General features: G+C 50.3%; 1 protein-coding gene across 3 annotated transcripts in view; it reads right to left on the reverse strand.

Annotated features, from left to right (window-relative positions):
- The window catches only part of ADAMTS2 (ADAM metallopeptidase with thrombospondin type 1 motif 2), a 245741-nt gene that overhangs the window by 92393 nt on the left and 130631 nt on the right, over nucleotides 1–22717 (reverse strand). For all 3 annotated transcript variants that reach the window (XM_074312147.1, XM_074312148.1, XM_074312146.1), the window contains exon 4: nucleotides 8414–8616. In XM_074312147.1, coding sequence (XP_074168248.1) covers nucleotides 8414–8616 — 203 coding nt within the window. The remainder of the gene's footprint in view (nucleotides 1–8413; nucleotides 8617–22717) is intronic.

Consider the following 22717-nt stretch of genomic DNA (forward strand, 5'->3'; position numbering starts at 1 on the left):
GCCTTGTAGGAAGGGGAGATGCCAAGCTCAACGTCTCCAGGCCCCCTGGGCAGAGCACAGCGCCATGTGTTCCCCAGTGGTGGCTGTCAGCAGGGCTGGGGCAGCTGTCAGGTCCCCGTGGGCACACCCTGCATTGCTGGCCAGAGCCACGGCCCCGGTGAGGATGTGTGCCCTATGCAGGACCCCCTCCACTGGCTCTGACCTGGGCTCCTCTTCTCTCCCTTCCAACCTTCCCAAGTTGGGCTTGTGCTTTGTCTGAACTTCCGGCCAGCTTGAGGCACCCTCGGGCATGAGCCACGAAATACAAATCTGTTTAATTTTGGTGATAGTGCATACAAGTTAAACACTCTAATTGGAGTGCTTAAAACAGGCTTTGTACAATATAAAGATAAATGGCAAAATTCATGCTAATAATTTAAAAGTCTAATTTTTCTATATAGCGACAATAGAACATTTAAAAACCTTGACAAGCTGAGACAGAGTGTGGGAGAAAGGAAAAGGTTTGATATGTACCTTCTATGGCACTTTTTCCTGCTCTTTGACTAAGAGAACCACATTTTCATCTTGCTCCAGCCCCAGGAGTTTTATACCAGGAGACATTCTGGGTGCGGGGCTGCTGGGGCTGAATGCGATGTGGCAAGGATGTCAGTGGGCTAGGTTTGGGACATGCTGCTGCTGACAACAGGCCTAGAGTCACTGCCGAGGGGACCACAGCAAAGCCCCACATGACAAACTTGTGGGGAAGCATGAAGCGTCAAACACGGCACCCGAGGGCACACCGAGGAGCAGACGTCTGAGGACACGACTGCACAGAATAATGTGAGCTGCCGAAAACCAGCCCCAAACAAAACAAAAGGCAAACTGCAAAAGTGGGAAGAATATTTCCCACCCATATGATGGACAAAAAGTCAACCTATTTTAATATAAACGTTCTTCAAAGTGACAAGAAAGAAACTCAAATCCCAGAAGAATAAAGGACATGAATATCCCAATCATAAAACTGAGATGATCACCTCATTACTATCAAATAAATTCAACTTGCAACAAAAACTATATCCCAGTTGTAGCCACCCATGTACCACAGCTGAGAAGGGTTCAGTGGAATGAGGAGGTGGGGCCAGGCATTTGCTTGGTGGGGCGTGCGATGGTGAGACCATAACAGAGAACATTCTGCCACAAAAAGCTGTAAAATGCATACTGTTGACCAAGTGTTGAACTTTTAGGAACTCAGCTTAAGGAAACGATAAAGGATGAGTGACAGATTCAGCTGTAAAGATGTTCATTACAGTCAGTGGCTGTTCTCACCTTCAATGGGGAAATAAACGTTGTTAGGTGCTTTGAAGTCTGACAATTAAGTTCGCGAACTCATCCTAGAAGAAGTGCTACACACTTCATTGCTGAATATCACTACGGTCACTTTCAAAGTACTCCCCTTGGAAAGCTATGCACCGACGCCAGCACCTAGTCTACCCTTCAAAGCAGTTTTGGAACTCTTCTTCTGGAATGGCCATCAGAGCTGTCATCGTATTACCCTTGATGTCCTGAATGTCATCAAAATGTCTTCCTTTCAATATTTCCTTTATCCTTGGGTAAAGAAAGAAGTCATTGGGGGCCAGATTAGGTAAGTAGGGAGGGTTTTCCAATACAGTTATTTGTTTCCTGGCTAAAAATTCCCTCACAGACAGTGCCGGGTGAGCTGGTGCATTGTCGTGATGCAAGAGCCATGAATTGTTGGCGAAAAGTTCAGGTCATTTTCTTCTAACTTTTTCATGCAGCCTTTTCAGCACTTCCAAATAATAAACTTGGTTAACTGTTTGTCCAGTTGGTATAAATTCATAATGAATAATCTCTCTGATATGAAAAAAGGTTAGCAATATCATTTTGACTCTTGATTTGGACTGACGCAACTTTTTTGGTCATGGAGAATTGGATGACTTCCATTGTGCATTTTGACACTGTGTTTCAGGGTCGTATTGGTGCACCCGTGTTTCATGACCAGTGATAACACAGCCCAAAACATCGTCTTGCCTCTCCAAAAGGTCTTGCTTGGCAAACTTCGACTCTCCTTTGCTTTTGTTCGTCGGTGAGCTCCTTTGGGACCATTTTTTCACACACCTTTCTCATGCCAAGATTTTCAGTTAAGATTTTCCTAACTGTTTCTCTATCAATGTTTACTTGGTCTGCTGTGCTTCCCACAGACAGCCAATGATTTTGAGGCACAATTTGGATGAATTTTTGCAATGTTTTCATCAGTTCTGCTTGTTACCGGCCTCCCTGACCTCTCTTCATCAGTGACGCATTCTCTCCCCTCAGAAAAACATTTAATCCATTTGTACACTGCCATTTTCTTCATGGCATTATCCCCATAAACTTGGACTAACATGTCCCTGATTTCACTTCCACTCTTGCCAAATTTAACAAGAAATTTAATGTTTGTTTGTTGCTCTAATTCAAGCTCAGATATTCTCGAGACAGCACACAAAAACACGCAACAACAGTAATGAATGCCATTCAGCAAGACACTGCCGCACGTTGACACGAACACAGCTGAGAGACACTGATATACCAAGGTTATGAAACCTTACTGAGCTGCTTGTACAGTGCTGCCAAGATAAGCACAGGGTGGCAAGTTCATGAACTTAATTGTCAGAACTCCTATGTAAATAATCAGTTATATAAACAGGTACATGATGCAATGATATGCCATCATAAAAGCGAGGCAGTGGGCAGTAACTGGAAGGAGAAAACATTCACAAGCCTATATTCTAATTTCCCATTGCAAATAATGTATCATCTGTGTTAAATCTAGTATATGTTCATAAACAAAGAACGTTACTCTTCTAGATTTAAGGTGACAAAGAAGGGAACTGGACCTGGCAGGAGGTGCTTGAATGGTTTGGGGGTGTCTCTGAACACTGAGACCCTTTGTGTGCCCAGGGAAGTGGAGTGCTCAGCAAACATTTAACCCTCTTACCCTCCAGAGAGCCTAAGACAGAGAAACGAATGGATTGATCCATTTCCTGTGAACACAGGAAAGAAGCTGTCTTGCCCGTTAACGCAGGAAGGAGGCAGCCCCTCTAGCTATTTCCCACTGCTCTTAGAGTCACATCCAAGTCCCTGTCCACTTGCCTCCACCTTCCCCTCCCACATGGGCCCCTTGCTCCCCACATGGGCCCCTTGCTCCCCACACCAGCCCTTTTACCCTTCTTCAAATGTGCCGACCTCACTCTGCCCCAGGGCCTTGGCACTGCCTGTTTCCTCAGCCTGGAACACTCTATCCCTTCTCTTCCCACAGTTACCCATTATCATTCGAATCTCGGCTCCAACGTTACTTCCTGCACCCACTTCCCTTACCTCCTGTATAAAGTGACCCACCTTCCCCACCCTTTCCCCTTTTCCAGCTCACTAGTTATTTTATTTCCTTCATTTCATTTATCATTATCTGAAATTATCTCATTTGTTTTTCCCTTGAGTATTGTCTGTGCCCCCCACCTGGACGCAAGCCCATAACCAGAGGCACAGAGTCACCTTGTTCAGAGCTGTACCCCTTGCCTGACGTGGGTGGGCAGGAGCCAGTGTATTAGGCAAACTAGGATGGGCCATGCTGCAGTAACAAAGGCTCCGCCACATAGCAGTAGCTTCACACAATAAAAGCTGGTATGTGCTTCCTCACGCACCACAGCCTAACGCAGACTGGGTGGCCCTGTCTATTTTTGTAGCTGTGCCAACTAAGATACATGACTTTCAAGGTCACTGTGGCAGGGAAAGGGAGAGAAGGAGGGGATACACTGGTTTTTAACTGCATCAGCCAAGAAGTGACACATGTCACTTCCTTCCACACAGACTGTTACATAAAACTAGCACACAGCCCCAAATTAGGAGCAAAGGAGGCTGGGCCCTGGAGAGGAGGGGGATCACACAAATATTTGATGAACCCGAAATGTCTGTGTCATATCAGGACCCACATCGCAGACCATGCTCTGCCACAGAGAGACCCCAAAGAGAGTCCTGCAGGAAGAACCACCCAGAGCGATGAGAGAAACTGAAGCAGCTCAGAGCTGCCAGGGTCCAGCCACGCCTGTGTCCAGTCCACAGTGACCTCTGCTTGTCCCTGCTCCCTGCATTCTCTGGTCCCCTACCATAGGGAGCCCACCAGAGCCTCCTACTCCTGGGGACTCACAGCTTTTCTCTTGAGCCCACCCAGGCTGGCCCCCAAGTCTCGGCCACTGGCTCTCAAGCACTTCTGCCCTCGCCTGGGCTGTCTCCACAGCTGACCAAATGCCTCACTTGGAACGCAGTCCAGGCCGGCTGCTGTAACATCTGTCCTGTACACTGCTGCTCTAGCTGTAGGACTGGGAAGCCCCGTAACCAGCTGTGCACTCACAGGGAGAGGTAGACGTGCCCTGGCCAGGCTGCCAGGGCCACTCGGGGTGAGCTAGCACCTTCAGTGTCTCAAGACCCCCATCCCAGGGCTGCCTATGCCTGTGTTTAGCACCACATGCCTGGTCAAGTTCAGAGGAAGGGCACAGCAGGCAGTCCCGTTGTGTACGAACCGTCCAGGACATCAGCCACAATTCAAATCCAAATGCCAATTCATTACAAATATGAAATCATCCATTAGATGGGCAACTATCAAAGATAACAAGTGTTGTCATCAATAAATCAACAAACAACAAGTGCTGGCGAGGATGTGGAGAAAAGGGAACCCTCATGCACTGTTGGTGGGATTGCAGATTGGTGCAGCCACTATGGAAAACAGTATGGAGGTTCCTCAAAAATCTGAAAATGGAACTACCTTATGATCCAGCAATTCCACTCCTAGGTATCTATCTGGAGAAATCCAAAACTCTAATTCAAAAAAATTTATACACCCCTATGTTTATTGCAGCACTATACACAATAGCCAAGACATGGAAACAACTGAAATGCCCCTCGGTAGATGACTGGATTAAGAAACTGTGGTACATTTATACAATGGAGTATTACGCAGCCATAACGATGAAAGAAATCTTACCATTTGCAACAACATGGATGGACCTAGAGAACATTAGGTTAAGTGAAATAAGTCAGACAGAGAAAGACAAATACCATATGATCTCACTTATATGTGGAATCTAAAGAAAAGAATAAATGAATGAACTAACCAGAAACAGTTTCAGAGACATAGAGGAAAAACTGAGGGTTGCTAGATGGGGGGTGGGAATAAGGGGGAAAGGAGGGGATTAGAAAGCACAGTCAGTAACTACAAGATTGCCACGGGGATACAAAAGTCAATTTGGGGAATGTAATCAATAATGTTGTAAAGACTTTGTAGGGTATCCGATGGACACTTGTCTCATTAGGGAGACCACCTCAGGGATGATGTAGATGCCTGATCACTGCACTGTACACCTGAAGCTGAAGCTGAACAATAATGAATGTCAACTACAAGTTTATATATATATACATATATATACATATGTGTATATATATATGTGTGTGTGTGTGTGTGTGTGTGTGTGTGTGTGTGTGTGTGTATACTTACAAGAAGCAGAGCACAGCATTAGGAATAGAGACAGTGGAAATGTAATAGCTGAGTGCGATGTCAGAGGGATAGTGGATGAGGGGTTGACACTGTGAGGGATATAAATGATAAATGTCTAACTATTACATTGTTTTGTGCACCTGAAACTAATAAAAAAATGAGAAAAAAATAAGATGACAAGTGTTGGAGAAACAAGAATGTGGAGAAGTTGGAACCCTTGTGCCCTATTGGTAGGAACGTAAAATGGTGCAGCCTCTATAGAAAACAGTATGGAGATTTCTCAAAAAATTAGAAACAGAGCTACCACATGATCAGCAACTCCACTTCTAGGTATAGACACAAAAGAACTGAAAGCAGGGACTGGAACAGACACTGTGCACCCAGGTTCATAGCAGCATATTCACAACAGCCAAAAGGTGGACACCACCCAGTGTCCATCGATGGATGAATGGATACACAAAGTGTGGTCCATTCATGCAGTGGAATATCATTCAGCCTTAAAAGGAAGGAGATTCAGACACACGTACAACACAGATGAGTCTTGAGGACATTATGCTAAGTGAAATAAGCCAGTCACAAAAGGACAGATAATGTATGACTCCTCTTATATGAGGTTCTTGGAGCTGTCAATCACAGAGACAGAAAGTAGAATGGAGGTTCCCAGGGGATGGGGGAGGGGAATGGGGAGTTAGTGTTTAATGAGGACAGTTTCAGTTTTGCAAGATGAAAAGAATTCTGGAGATGGATGGTGGTGATGGTTGCACACCAATATACATGTACTTAATACCACTAACCTGTACATTTAAAAATGGAGAAGATAGTAAATTTTATGTTATATGTATTTTACCACAGATAAAATTTTAAAATTAAAATTAAAAAATTCTGTTGGAAAAAAATAAATTAAAAATTTAGTTCTTCCATCACACCAGCCACATTTTAAGTGCTCAAGGGCCAGGGAGGCTGGCGGCTGTTGAATGCACGGGGCAGCCTTAGAGCATCTCCTGCAAGGCAGACAGCGCCGCGAGACAGTGTTGCTCAGGAAGCTCCCCCTTTCTCACAAATTCACACTTCCTCCATCTGCCTCCTCCCCAGGACCTCCAAAGGGCTCCACATGTCTTAACTCAGCCCCCAGCACTCTCTCCCTGGCGTGTGCTGCCCTGAATGGAAGACACAGAGCCTTAGAGGGTATTAGTTGTCAGGGCAATGCACGCTCCAAGGCCCACCCCACATCCTTCCACGACATTGCACTCAAGGTGGGAGGCAGAGCTCAGAGCAGGGGCATAGACTCCCCACTGTGTCGCCCTGAGCCCAGGACTGTCCCCAGGCCCTTGCCCCTATAGGACCAAGCACTGTGCCTGGGACAAACACACATCCAACGAACACTTGCTGGATGCCACAGGGAAGAAGGCAAGGCCCAACTCCTCTTCCTGAGCACCTCAATTTATCTCCTAAAATCCTTTCTTGTTATAAATTGTTCCAATTTAAGAATATTTATATTTCTCATGCTTTTCAAGAAACTAATCCAGCCATCCCATTATCCAAAATTGAGGTACAGTTGGATCATGAGGGTGTAAATGAATAAACTGAAGTTAATCGGCAAGACCAAGAGAAAGTTCTAGACTTCCTCCTACTCATGGGAACGAGGTGTGTGACAGAGGGACCCTGCACACCAGGGAAGAGGCAGATTTGCTCCACCAGCCTCAGGAAGAATTCACCAGGATACTCCAACTTCAGAGTCCTTGGGGGTACTTCTCAAGGATGATTCCAGATGTGCTGTCACTGAATTGGACGTTGCCACCATCACGATAGCAAAACCACATTTTATTTAGAAACTGAAAGACATGTTGACCTCCATTATCTCATTTAATCCTCATGACAACCCCTGAGATGTAAATTATCGACCCGTTTTAAAGATGAGAAAACGAAGGCTCATGAAACTGGGACACACAGTCCTGCTGCTTTCCAAGTCCCCATCTCTGGGGTCCCCTGCCCACCTCCAGCTCTGGTTCTTTTCACAAATCTGTCCTCCCTAACCAACTCTCCCAGATGGGCTCAGCTGAGCTTAATGCTGCCCCCAAAGCCTGCACTTTGGAGGTTAGATGCTTCGCATCCCCACGGTGACCCCACACCACACATGGCAGAGGAGGGACTGCGCTCTCTACCAGCCACTCGGTCAGCATCCTTGTGCCTCCTGCAGGCGTGCCAGCCTGGAATGTGAGGGCAACCCCTTCATCTCTCTACATTGGGTAGACAAGGAGCAGGCACCCCATTGTGCCCCAGAATCCTTAAGTGGCACACAGACATCCCATTAATAGCCCAAGCTCAACGGGTCCCCTCTTTAATCTCCAATTCCTCTGACTACCTCAGGGGGAAGCCTCAGGTGGATCTCTGTCTGTCCCTCTCTAACACACACTGATTTCCCTTTTCAACAGAGTGGTTATGGTTCAGAGTCTGCAGAAGGCAGGACTATCTAGCTGGGGTTGAATACCATCACTTTACGATTTACTTTTAGGTTATCTTTACGTCAAGTGAGGTTTCCTTTGTAAATAATTTTAAGTCTTAAAAAAGTTGGTTGATTTATGAGAAAATGTAGTCCAGGTACCCTGTGGGTGTGGCAAAAATCAAGACAACTGGTGCACAGATGACTGGAGTTTGTGAAAAATTTGTCTCAGTGTGGAAACAGCCTTGCCAAGGCAGAATTCCCCCTGCCCCCAACCATTTGGAGATGCGAAAATGAGGTTCAGAGTGGTCTATGGGAAGGTCACCTTTGTCACCTGTGGACCTGGACACCTTCCCTGTGACCACATCACTCACCCCAGGTCCACCAGGAAACCGCAGACAACACAGGTGCCTGGCCCACCTGCACCCCTCCCCCGCCGCCCCACTTACAATGTTCATGAGTGTGAGCAGGTACTTCTGCACGTGCTCCTTGCCGTGGAACTGGACCACAGAGTCGTCCACACCCAGCAGGACCTCAATGTTGTAGTCGTCGTCAGCTGCGTGCCTGCGTGCCCTGGGCCTCGAGCTGTTGACGCGTTCCTCCAGGGTGCCCAGGCTGTGGCGGAGGCTGTCCAGGCTGCCCAGGGAGGCCCCTGGAAAGACAGAGGACACAGCGTGCTGCAGCAGCCAGGCTCGCCAGGGATATGGCAGGGCTGGACAAAACCCCACAGCGGTGCCACTCCGCACCTGCCCTGCCCCAGCCTGGCCATCCTGCTGAAAACTCACAGCACTCTCAAAACAAGGACATCCTTGTTTCATTTTACAGAAAAACAAACTGAGTTTCAGAGAGGGCACTATTGACGTGCCGAGTTGGCTCAGACCCATCAGCACACAAGCCAACACCTGACCCCTGCGGAACCCAGTCTGGTACCCAGTGACGAACAGAGAGGCTGGAAGCTGGGCTGCCCAGCCAGGTGGGTGTGGGCAGAGCCAGCTCTTTTCACACATTCACACACTTGAACACTAGAAAAGGGCTGCCCAGGTGCCAAGGGGCTGGTCTCCCAAGTGTGGCCACCCCTGTTATAACTGGGGAAATTGAGGCCCAGCCCAGGTTGTGCGTGTCCCACGGCATCTCCTTGGGCAGCTCCCTTTCGGAATTTCCTTCTTCCCTGGAAGCAAGATCCCTCGTCTCTGGGCCAGGCCCACCCACTCCCACTTCACAGTCAAGACCTCCCGGGGTTGCCCTTCCAGGTGAACTGTGCTTGCCCCTGGTCCTGAGATGAGGAGATGGGCGGTTGCCTGACTGAATTATGCAGGGACCAGGGCAAGCCCTTCTCATGACAGCTCCTTCACAGTCTGCCTGGGCAGGGGCTCACCTCCAGACCCATAGGCTCAGCACCTAGCCTGGTGGGGGAGTGGGGACCTCAGGCTTGGTTGACTCCAAGCCCAGGGCCCCAGGATGTTGTCTCACCATCTGAAAAGCTGTAGCTACTGCCTTGGTTCCCTTTTCCTTTCCAACTGGGCCTGGGTCCTGCCCTGGATGGGTCCCTGACCTCAGGGTCCTGCTTTTCGTTGGCAGTCCCTCTGTGTGAGGGGAGGGGTTATCAGAGACTCCTGCCCTCGGAAGGACCTTAGACCTCAGATCATTGTCACATCACCAACCCAAGGGGCAGTGTCCAGGCCCTGTGCCCCTGCAGCTGAAGGTGGGGCTGACAAGCCAGCTCAGCTGTCAGTAACCCCGCAGACCACCTCCCTAAGAGTCTTCCAAAGCAATTCTCACTTGGCTGCAAAGACTCTTGTCTGCTGCCTCCTCCAGACAGGGACAGGAACTCCCTGTACATTGCAGTGTCACACGGCAGGTCCTGGAGGCAGAACAGGGCTACTGAAAGCAGCATGGCCGCCCGCGGACAGGCAGGGCCCACAGCTGCAGAGTCTGGCCCCATCACTAGGCCCTGCGCAGATGTCTCTTCACCCAGTGCTGACAATGGGCCTCACTGGTGTGCATCACTGTCCCCATTTTATTCAGGAGGACTGATGGACCCCCCCAACATGCTTCTCAGCCAGGAGCACAAATTTGCACTGGGCCACAGCACAGAGAGCAAGAAGGAAAAGTTGGGTGCAGGAGGTACAGGAGAAGCAGAGGGGGGTCTTCACAGAGAAGAGGAGTGAGTCGGGCCAGGGCTCAGCAGCTGCTAGCATTCAGTATCTCCTGGGGTCCTTGTGCCCCACCCCACCCTGCAGGCCCCTGTGCACCCCTGACACACAAGCCCATGGCAGACGCTGCCCAGGGCTGCCCCGGGAGGCAGGTGTGCGGCCAATTCCCCCAACTGGGATGCCTGGAGATGATTCAGGGCCATCCTTGCCAGCCCCAGAAGAGAGACCAGCTACTTAAGCCTGACAGGGAGTTTGAGGAATTGCTACTCTATTTTTACACATTTATTTCTTTGCATTTTCAACAAGCAGGGACAGCTCACCTTCAGAACCACCTTGGGAAGCAGAAAAATGGTTATTTCCATAAGAAACTCTTCCCTGGGGAAGAGGCTGGAGGTTATCCTCTGCCAGGGATCACTAACGGGTGGTTCCTGGGCAAAATCAGCCCACAGAGGCACTTATTAGGGAAAGCGCTTGTTAGGGCCATGTGGTATTTAAAAAATAACTTCATTGATAGTATTTTAAAATTGGGAGATTTCTCATTAAACAAAACCTAGACTAGCCAGCTTCTCTGAGGAATTAGGAGATAGAGTCACAATGTAGGCAGGTGGGGGTGGGTGACACTGGGCTGTGGAGTGATGGTCACACCTGCTGACAGGACACAGAGGACCATATCCCCAGGCTACTTGGCTTGTTGCTCTCCTGCTCTCCTGGCCCCTGAAGGCATCAGAGTGCCCCCTGACCCTTTGGGGGGAGTCACCGGTCAATGACCCTTCCTGACATTCCCTGTGGCAGGGCAAGGGGGCTCTCATTGGGCCAGAGCTGGCTGGGCTGTATCTTGAAAGCATGGTTTTTAATTAAATTGCATGTTACAGGTCCATTAGAAACAATGTTTTCTAAAGATGCATTAAAAATGTCAATTTCACTTCAAGTATAATTATTGTTATAATTATTCTAATCATGATTATTTGGGGGGTGCCTTGGACATTACGTTCTAGAATACCCCAGCCCCTGTAGAGTTGCCCCAAAGCTGAGGTTAAAGTCAGATGAAGAAAGGAAGACAGGCTCCTGGCAGGTGACAGCCCACCCTGCCATCCAGCCCCTGGAAGCCCCAGCTCTGCTCAGGCAAGACACAAGGAACAGCCCCAAGGTCAGTGGGTCTGTTAGGCCTGGGGCCACAGTGAGTGCTGATGGGACCCAGCCGCCAAGCTGATGCTCCACCTTGTCCACCTTGGATGTCCCTCAGGGCTTGGCCCTGAAGCCTAGACCATGCAGACCCCAACCACACCTTGGTCCTAGCAGGCCTATCCTTCAAACCAAGTCCTGCTGCAAGGAACTTGGGCCAGTGGCAGGCTCCTGCCCGGTCCTGGGTCAGCAGCCAAGTGATCCCCTGATGCCAACGCCGGCCGTCAGGGCCGTCCACCTGCACTGGGTCACCTACCTGGGCTAACGGCTTCTGCTCCCCTCAGTCCCTCGGAGCCCAGGGAAGGCTCTTTGCCACTCTCCCCCCTCCCCGGGAGCTCTAAGCACGGTGGCATGGCGTTCACCCAGCCCTTTGCTCCAGCCTTCGTTATTGGCCCAGGCCCAGATAATGAGCTATCAGGGCTGCCCATCTCTGTCACCCTCTGTGCATAGCCTCCACCATGAGCAGAAGTCACTCCCCAGGCGGCTGGTCCCTAGAAATGGGGAGCGCGGACCCTGTGGCCAAGTATCCTCCATTCAAGTTCCTGGTATTCCCTGTTTTGGGGGACCTTTCTGGAAGGCAGCTAGGGCTCTTTTTGCTCATGTCTCAGGCAAAGCATGACACAGCAGGAAGCTTCCAAGATTTGTCCCCAGTTTTAGTCTCTGGAAATCAGACAGGATCCTTCGAGTTGATCAGCACCAGGAAGAGAACAGGCTGCACCCAGCGGCCTGAGCGGGCGCAGTGGCCAAGCGCATCCTTAGCCAGTGGGGTCCAGACCTGCACCCCCACCCCCGCATCTGTGGTGGGCAGGGCGTGGGCACAGCCCTGCACAGTGACAAAGCTCTGCCACCCCCAGGAGCCACCCGATCCCACAGTGAGGAAGAGGCTCCTCGTTGTCCTCATTACTGTCCCATTTTAGCATCAAGTAACAGCAGCAGAAAGATGAAGTGAGTAGGACAACCCACACCACAGAGGAGGCAGGACCAGGCCCAGGCCCTGGGATCCAGCATTGCTGACATGGCCAGGCGGGCCCTGTACACCAGCACCAAGGGACGTGCAGGAAACTTGCATTGGTAAGAACAAGCACGTTTAGGCTGGAAAAGAGAAACCCTGAGGGTCTGCGTCTGCCAATGCCTCAGGAGCATGGTGTGTGGCAGGTTCAAGGGCGCCTGGTGTGGCAGGTTCAAGGGCGCCTGGTGTTTGGCCTCCCTGTGCACAGCGCACGCCTAGGCCTTTGCTGCACTGCCCTCTTCACCTGGGGTGCCCCTTCTGCTGCTGTTCTGGCCCAAATGTAACAGCCCCCCAGGCCGAGCAGGAGGTCCCCAAAAGGCCCAGAGGGAAGGGGGCCCACAGCCCTTGGTGTGGAGCCCCACTGCCTCCTGCACTGGACTCAGGGACAAATTTGGTCCCCATGTGCTTCCCCCACAGAGCCAGTGGCAAACTTTTGGGGAAGGGGTGCAAGGGGCCTTGATCAGTGGCGAGCAGACTGTTGTCTCCAGTCCATGGAACCATCTCCCCTCATTTCTCACTGGACCTGCTCCCTCTCATCCTTCAGGTGTCAGCTAAAAAGTCACCTCCTCAGGGATCTTGCCTATTTCATCCTAAATTAAAATCAGCTCTCCCTCCCCAGTGTCTCCCTGACAGCGCCCGTTTTCTTCCTTCATGCGACACATCACAGTTTGCATTTCTCATCTCATTTGTGACTTCGCTTGAGCATTAACTGTCTTTCCCTCTGTTGGATGGTGACCCCTGGGCTTACAGGGCCATAGGGTCTTGTATGCCTCAGTTTCCCCAGTGCCACACAGGTAATTGCAGGGCTGTGAAGGGTAGGAACCAGGCAGGGACACAATGGGAGGAAGTGCAGTGCCCAGCAGGGGGGAGTCAGGGGTTCTGCTGGCAGCTAGGCTGGAAGCAGAGGCGGGGGCAGCAGGGCCCAGAGGCAGTCTGGGTGGGGGCAGCAGGAGCTAAAGTGAGGTGCCTGGCAGAGGAGCAGGAGCTGGCACAAATCCAGCTGTAAATTACCTGCACAGGCGTAACTGAAACAAAGTGAGCCAGGAGGCGTTCACACAAACAGGGTGATGAGAGAGGTACCATGTAATTGCCAACAGAAAGAAACCAGACGTGATAATATTTATGAGACAAAATATAATCCAAGGCATTAAAGGAACAAATTGATAAACAATTCATTGAGAAGATGTAAAAGATATGAAATTTTATGCACCTAACAGAGCTTCAACCTGATACAAGGAGAAAGAGACAAAGCCAGAGTCCTATGTACATTTTAAAACATTGATTTTGGAAAACAACATATGAATTAGACAAAACATTAGGCGGGGCTGCAGAGGATTTGAATTACTCAAACGACTTCATGTGTAAGCCTAACAACCAGAAAAGGTGCTCTGTCCAAGGACACATGGAACAAGTTCCAAACTTGACATTAGGACAAAGAGAAAACTCTAAAGCCATGTCCTCAGTCACTACCACAGAGACAAAATCAGAGAAAACAAGCAGAAGGAAGGCCCTCGAGCCCTCAACAGCAGAAATTAAAAACACAGTTCTAATAAGCCTAGGCTAAAAAGAGAATATACATTCTAATTGTTGGCTGAAGTAGAAAACCTGAATAAACCTTAGAAGAAATTGGAAAAGTAGTCAAAGAAAAGCCTAGGAGTTTTTACAGAAGTTTTACCAAACCTACAAGGAGTAGCTATTTCTCATCTTACACACGTCATGTAGCCTGGGTACAATATCTTTCTTGTACATAGTGATAACCAGCTAGGAAACAGAATGGGAAAAGGAACTTATCAACTATAGCAATAAACCCCACAAAATACCTAGGAATAAACAAAAATAATGAATGTATAAAGACCACACAAAGAGTAGTAATAGAGTATAGGCTAAAACTCTCCAAAAATGCAAATGGAGACACACTCTCCTGGATTGAAAATTAATTCTCCTCCAAATTAGTTTATAAATTTAACACAATCTCCATCAAAGAATTGTTGAAACCTCACAAAATAATTCCAAAATTCAACTGGAAGATTACATATAAGACAATAGCCAGAAGTCTATTGAAAAAGAATAATAATGAGGGAGCTACGTACCTTTCAAACCAACAGAACATATTACAAAACAGTATTAGTTAGAACATAGTGGCACTAATGCCATGAAAGACAGAGCAATGGAACTGAATACAAAGGCCATGGACAAAGTCAAAGTGTGTGAGGGGTTTGGGTAAAAACGGTGGATTGAACACATACATACAATTTTACTCCTTCCAGGAATCTCATTACAACTTTAGTAAACGGATTTTTTATTTATTTATTTTTTAATCACAAGCCTACAAGGACAGGAAGAGCAGGAGAGGAAAAATAACAGAACTGTTGGAGGCTGGAAAGCAGATGGCTACATGCAGACAGACTTGGTATGTCTGAGAAAGCTGAATCCCAAGCTGCCCATGACAAGAGCCCAGACTCTCCAAGGCTGCATCGCAGAACCCTCCAAATACCCAACTACCTCTGCAGGTGGTACTGAAGGGGCAGGTGGACATAAGTAGACGAGTTGATGGCTGACACCAAATCATCCCACACACACACACCCTGTGCCCCATTAACTAACACTGGCATTGTTCTGGAAACTCATTCTCTCTCTAAAGGTGGAAACAAAAGTCTCTGGGCTGCAAGCACCAGGTATAGTTGAGAGCAGAGGGACAATGCCACAAACAAAAGGACTGAAGGAATGCTGAGACACCAGCCTGCTTCCACCATTCACCCCCAGAATGCTGGTGGTCAGGCCTTTACCCCCCAGGCAAGGAGACTGGGGGGCATCTTGTCCAGAGACTCTGACCAACCAAAAACCGAGAGGTAGCATCAGTGTCCCTGGTTCCCCCCACTTACATGCACCAAGCGCCCAATCATTTCCTCTGTTGCCCAACCTTACACATGAGCAACCCATCCCCCAAGGCTTACCAGCTCTCAGAGTGAGCCCCAGGTGTGGCAGATGAAGAGCAAGATAAAGCAAAATAACCAAAAAGAGAAAAATGGAGGAAACAGAGAGTGCACAGGAAGGCGGGGAAACCTATCATTAGGATGAAAACTCAAAGGCTTCTTTGAAATTAAAAAAGTTTCAGCAGAAATAAACTCAGTGTAAGGACTGGGAATGCATAGCTGAGAAATCTCCCAGAAAGTAAAATAATAAGACAAAGACTTGAACAATCCAGAAAAAATATAAGAAAATTAGAGGACCAGACCCAAGGTATATCATCCATTTAACAGAAGCTCCATAAAGGCACAGAGAAAAGAGAGAAGAAAAAAGTAATGAAATAATTTTTTAAAAATTTCCTGCAACTGAAAGGACCCAGCTAGTACCCAGCACACGAGATGAAAATAGACCCACACCGTGGCACATCACCATAACATTTCAGAACACAGAGAAGATTCTACAGACTTTCATAGAGAATAAGAGGGGGTTGAGGGAGGCAGTCACTGAAGGGGTCACAAAGGATTGGAATAAGAACGCTTTAGACTTACCCAAAGCAACATTAGAAGCAGGAAAACAACAAAGCCTTCAAAATTCTGAAGGAAAATTATTTCTCAACTGAAATTCTATACTCAGACAAAAATCTCAATTAAGTATGAAAATAGAATAAAGACATTTTCAGACATGTAAGTTCTCAGGAGTTTTACCTGTCCAGAATTCTTTTTGAAGAAGCTACTGAAGGATGTGCTCCTTCAAAACAAAAGAAGCAACCAAGAAAGGCAAAGAACAGACAGGAAGCAGGAAACCCAACATGAGAGATTACATGGGATCCCTTGGCAGATGGTGAAAGTGATCCCGGATGACAGCCCTGTACCAGAATGGACGGCAACAGAGCCATGCCATACTGCAGCAGTGTCACCCCAGAGACAGATTGTGACCACAAAGACCCCACTTTCATTGGGCCATGTTTCTAACCCAAGGACCGAACGCCCAGAACTTTGCTCAGATTCTCATTAGTACTTGGCTTGTAACCACATGCTGACGAAGGTCTCTCCCCTCATGCTCTGCTGAGGACATACATGCATGTCACTCACAAAAGCTCTCAGTTTTCCCTGAGAGCTGGAGGTGAGCTCACAACTTCCCTAGAAGAGATCTTGTCACCTCCCAGAGAAGCAGAAGTCAGACCCCCAACCCTGAGACTGTCCCGCTTACCTCTTCCTGGGGCCTCCGCCCAGGGGGGCAGTGCTGCCCTGTCTTTGCCTGGCTGGAGTGCCCTTGCACTCCATTTTAATACTAATCACCTTTGATATTAATTTATATGTAAATTTTAAATAGCTGATAAAATAATAAAACTGGTAAATGACAAGGTAGCAATTCAAAACTGGATGATTTGGTAAATAGCGGCAGTGGAGCAGGTGTGGACATCCTGACCATCTGGCACTACTTAGTTCTGTGCAAGAGCACCTGATGGCCCATAAGTTCACACTTGGATCTGTCTTCTAAAGACACAGGATAGCTACAGGATATCCTAGCCCCATCTTCGGACCGACCCTTGCACCGTGGGCCATTTTTCACTCCCCTGGGCTGGGTGTGCAGTCTGACATGCTCACACAGGAGCATGTCCGACTGAGAGTTGGTCATGGTAGCGTGGCGTGGGTAGGTTGGGGGTAGTTGGAGGCAACCTGGGCATCAGCAGCAGGCAAGAGGACAGGCTAGATTTGGGGGGGCGGTTGCCACATAGTGCTACGAAGAAGTCAGAAGTATGACGTCCATGTAGACGTATAGGTCTTAGAAACAGTGCAAAGTACAAAAAGTTAGAAAAAGAATGAGATATACAGTGTCACACAATTTATGTCAATTACAAACACACACTCAGAAAAACAACACACACTCAAGAAACAACACTGATTTTACAAAAATATACACTAACAAAAGGATGCCCTTTGATGACCTCAGAATGGTTGCTCCTTGCAGGGGAAATGGGAGGAGAGAGGGGGTGGTGGAAATTAAGTGGTTTTTCTTTGTAATGGTATGGGGACAACTGGTTCGATGGAGAAGAAAACGATCAAATGCTGCCCTCATGCCATAAGCAAAAATAAATTCCAGGTGCATTGGTAGCCTGGGATGATGGAAATGGAGTCATAGACGTGCCAGAAGAAAATTCAGCTAAATGCTTTTTGATGATCTCGGTGATGGGCAGGCCTTGGACTCCAAGGCCAGCGCACCTCTGGGCCCCCACGACTTCCGACTGCCCCTTGCCCATGTGCCGTTCCCCATGCCCCTGGCCTCTGCGGCTGCCCCAACCATCAGGCATGTGGATGGCAATACATGGCTGCCTGTCCCCACACCCAGTCCCAGAAGCTTAAATCCCTACAAGCACACTGCAGAACACTGTGCAGAAGGCAAGAGTGAGGCTTTGCGAACTAGATCAAGGCCATGATGTTAGTTAGCGGAAGACCAGACCAGAGCACCTGCCCACGCAGCTCTCCTACATCTCCTGCAGGCTTCTGCAGGGCGCAAGGCAGGCCCAGGGGACCAGGGTCCTGGGTGCCAGCAGCCTCGAGGAGCACGCTACCCCTAACCCCAGGCCAAGGGAGGTCATCTGGAGGAGTCAGCTCTCTATTTGTCAATGACCACGAGACAATCCCTCTGAGACTGCAAATTCCCCTAGAGATGATCATGAAGATAAAACATGTTTGTGTCACAGCACAATCAGGCCACGGCAGATGCCCTGTTTGGAAATGGGCGGGCTTTCAGAGGCTCTGGGAAGCAGCAGACAGGTTCAGCCCCGAGGGAGCTGTCAGCACAGAGCCCCTCTGGTGAGCTTTATTAAAAGAAGCTCAGTAGGATTATTTTATCCCAGCCCTTTATAACTTTATTAAGACTCAATTAATTTTGCACTGCAGATCATCCAGTGTGGAGGTGAGCAGAGTGTGGAGGGGCACCAGGGCCGGCCCTGGGTTGTCCCTCCAGGCCACATCTATAACAGCTGCACCGAATCTCACAGACAAGAGCTGGGAAGCTGTAATGATCTCGAGCCCCAGGCCTGTTTATTTTCCCAGCACTTCAGGGAGGGGACTGGGCTCTAGAGAAGGGAAAGCAACCAGCTCCAGTGTGTGCCCTCCCCGAGCCAAAGGACCGATGCCCCTTCATGGTGGACATGGAGCACCCTGGCCTGCCCAGCACCCACCTGCCCTGTGGGAGGTGAATACAGCCACCTGGAGCAGTGCCACGTGCTGACCTGCCCGTCCTCTGGGTGCTGCGCCTTGATTTTCCTTTGGTGAACCCCCTCCCCACTCCTAGTCCACATGGCTCAGGGAAAGCAGACCCCACTGAACCCCCACCCTGGTCCAGGATTGCCACCTGGCCCACCCTATACCCCAATGCCAAACATTTGTTGGAGTATCCTGGAAGACACACTCCCTTTTCTCTGCTGGGGTTGCTAAGCTGGGAAATGTGAGGCAGGGGCTGCTGGGCGCCGCCTCTACCTGTGAGAAGCAGAGCTGAGAGGAGAAGACAACAGGTAACACTGTCTGGGTCCAAAGTTCAGCTGTGGCTGAAGCTCATACACCCTGGACTTTCCAGCCCTTGTAGTCAATTCATTTGGATTTCTGTCCCTTGTAATCACAAAGGTCCTAATATGAATACACACACACACTCACATGCACAGGCACACACTCACACACACACACTCACACATGCAGCCACACTCACATGAACATACACTCATGCTCACATACACCACGCACACATACACTCATGTGCACAGGCACACACACGTGCACAGGCACACACTCACACGCACATACACTCACACGCACATACACTCACACGCACAGGCACACACACGCACATACACTCACGCACACATACACTCACGCACACACACTCACACGCACATACACTCACACGCACACACACTCACACATGCAGGCACACTCACATGCACATACACTCACGCTCACATACACCACGCGCACATACACTCACGTGCACAGGCACACACACGTGCACAGGCACACACTCACACGCACATACACTCACACGCACAGGCACACACTCACACGCACATACACTCACACGCACATACACTCACACACACACACTCACGTGCACAGGCATACACTCATACGCACATACACTCACGCACACACTCACATGTACACACACTCAAGCACATACACTCGCGCATACACTCACACGCATACACACGCACAGGCACACACTCACATGCATATACACTCATGCACACACACTCGCATGCACACACATTCACACGCACAGGCACATACTCACACATATACACTCACGCACAGGCACACACTCACACGCACACACACTCACACACACAGGCACACACTCACGCATATACACTCACACGCACAGGCACACACTCACACGCACACACACACATTCACGTGCACACACACTCACATACACAGGCACACACTCACACGCGCACATACACTCACATGCACAGGCACACACTCACACGCACATACACTCACACGCACATACACTCACACACACACACTCACACGCACAGGCACACATTCACACGCACACACACTCACACGCACAGGCACACACTCACACGCGCACATACACTCACACGCACAGGCACACACTCACACGCACACACTCACACTCATACTCACATGCACACACTCACACGCACACACACTCGCACGCACGGGCATAAGCCATACGCCACCACTTGTTTGGTAGCCAGAGCATCCTGAGACTATTTTCATCAGTTGGTGCCACTCTGTTCTGCTCTGTGCTTCTACCTCCTATCTTTGGAGGGACCGCAGTGTGGACAGAGCAGAGAAAAGGTCCTCTGTGGTTTAAGGTATGTGGCTGAGGTATTTAAGGCTCTGGTTGCGCCCCCCCGCCCCCGACACATGTCCTTAGGAAGTGAGGGGACCTACCTGATGCCACTGTGGCCCAGCAGAAAGAAGTGTTGAGACCACCGAGGTTGGGCCCAAGACAGCCAGGCCATGCTGAAAGAGCAGGAGCTCTCAGAGCCCCTCCCAGGCTCCATGCAGCAGGGCTCAGAGCCCACCATCCACAGCCCTCACACAGAGGCTCCCACGTGCCCTACCCCACTGCTCTGCTCTCCTACAGCAGCCAAACGGCCTAGGCTCTCCCCCACCCTCAAGCCACCCTCCTGCTGGCTTCTGAAGCCCACCTACCCCGAGGGACGCACATGCCTTCCTTCAGGAGCCCCAGGCTCTGGGGAGGGCAGAGCAGAGTACCCAGTGAGTCCTTCCTGGCCAAGCCAATGTGGACGGGTCACTGGGACCAGACTCAGCCTCCAAGCCACCAAAGTCCCTCTCTGTGGCTGGTCAGCAGAGGGAAGGGGTGCTGGCCCCAAGTTACCTTCTCAGGGCCATTCCCCAGTATGCAGTGGCCAGATGGCTGGATACAGTGCTGAGACTGGCAGATCGTTTAATGAAAATATTTACTGTGAACTTCAGAATAAAACATAGACACCCAATGGTCCCAACAGAAGGGAGGATTCCCTAAGGTTTGGTTTTGAAGGTGGGGGAGTGGGGAGCTAGCAAGTGGGTGCCGGTGGCTGACACCCACGCATAGCTTGTACAAGCATGTCAGGCTGGGATCCCAGTCAGCAGCCCTGGACACGCGCTGGAGTCCCACTTGGACATCCAGCAGCGTCCTGGGCAGTGATCCCCGGAAGGCCCTCAGGTACCCCACAGTCAGAATAAAGGACTGAATGTTTCCTCTGCCCAAACCAATGCCAACAGCTGCATTGCCCACCTCAGCACCTGGCCCACAGCAGGAGCAGGGCCTGCTTTGCACCACCCACAAAGGAAGCTCTCCCCTCACCATAAGGTTCTCTGAAGCTGCTCCCCCCAACCCCCTGCTCCCTCTATGTTGCGCTAGCTCAAGCTCCATCCAGAACCATCTCCTCCAAATCCAAGTTCCAAGGTATTTCTCTGCAACTACCAGCCTCAGTTTCCCCTATTGAGCCTTTCATCTTTTTGGATGTTGGGGGTTGTGTCATGCTCAGTGGGCGAGGACACTGCTGGCTGTGGGTTCTGTGCTTTGGGAGGGACCTGGTGCCAACCAATGCAGGAGGTGTGGGGTGCTGCCTGGCCTTGCTCGAGGCCCTGCATATGGGGAGGCCTATGTGGGGACGCACGCATGCTCAGCAGCTGCATATGACCCCGCCCTCAGTTCAGGTGTGGACTGTCCCGTCCCCAGCACCTCCTGAACCCTTCCCAACCCTACCCAGAGCCTGGACGCACAGAGGAGCTAGGGCCAGAGCATTTGGCTCCTCCCGGCTGACGCTGGACTCATGGTGACACTGCGAGATGGGCCACACTGTACCACCAAGCTGCCTTTCCAGGAGGGAGAATTCTTGATGACCTCATCAGCAGCAAGATGAACATGACACTGGCAACATTGGGCGTGGAGCTTCACAGACCCCTCCCTTCTGTATTCTTAGCAGCCCCAGGGGGCAGGAATGGGCTCATTGTTATGCAGATGGTGGGACAAGCCCAGGAGGGTCACCTCTACCCATGGCCTCAGAGCAGCCAGGGGCAGCAGTAAGGGGTCTGCTTCCAGAACCTGGCTGCCCACTGTACCTGAGCCTCCAAAGGGGCCACTGGGAGCCAGCTGCCCTGACAAGGACAGGGAGAGCGAGCGGGAGCATGTTTCTGTGGCCACATTAAGTAGCGTCCGCTGCTCAGCACCGCAGAGGGCCTGGCCAGCCTGCTTGGCTGGTGTTCCGCTATGAACTGGAGCTTGTGGGTGCTCTGAATGGAGTGTGTGCTGCCCCATAGCAGGGGGACACAAGGGTCCGTTTTCAGGGCCACCGTGCGCGCTGGTGCCCTGGACAGCGCCTGGGGTTGGGGTGCCCTTCATGTGGCCTCTGCTAAGAAGTGCACACTCTGGACACATGCATGTGTCCCTTTCACTTTAAACCTTGCGGGAAGATGGGACAGGAAGATCCCAAAGGTCCCACACTGGGCAAATCTGAGGGCAGGGATCTCTGACAGGGGAGACGGCCCATTGCCTGCTGCTCCTCGTGTCCATCCCTGGCCAGGCTGGATCAAGGAGTGGAAGTGAGTGACCAGGACTACCCCTGGCCCTCCCTCCAATGCCTGGGGCTGGGGCCTTTTGACTGATGGTTGGGGACACCCATGCCCCACTGCCTCTGGGGTGGGGGGAACACCTGGAGGGGTGGGCACCTTGGGTCAACCCAGAGAAGAGCTCTACACGGGGTGACTCTTATCCCCTTCCCGTGTCCTCTTCCCACATCCTACCAGGCCCGGGAACCTGGCGAGTGTCAGGGACATGTCGGCTGTCCCTCTTCCTTTCTGTCTTTCTCTGTCAGGCACAGGAGCCTGATGGTGATCGTTTCCTCTCAGACCCACCTCTCCCAGGGGTAAATCCCAAGGTGCAGATGAGGGGGACAG

This window comes from Rhinolophus sinicus, linkage group LG10, assembly GCF_036562045.2.
Source record: "Rhinolophus sinicus isolate RSC01 linkage group LG10, ASM3656204v1, whole genome shotgun sequence".
NCBI classification, from domain to species: domain Eukaryota; kingdom Metazoa; phylum Chordata; class Mammalia; order Chiroptera; family Rhinolophidae; genus Rhinolophus; species Rhinolophus sinicus.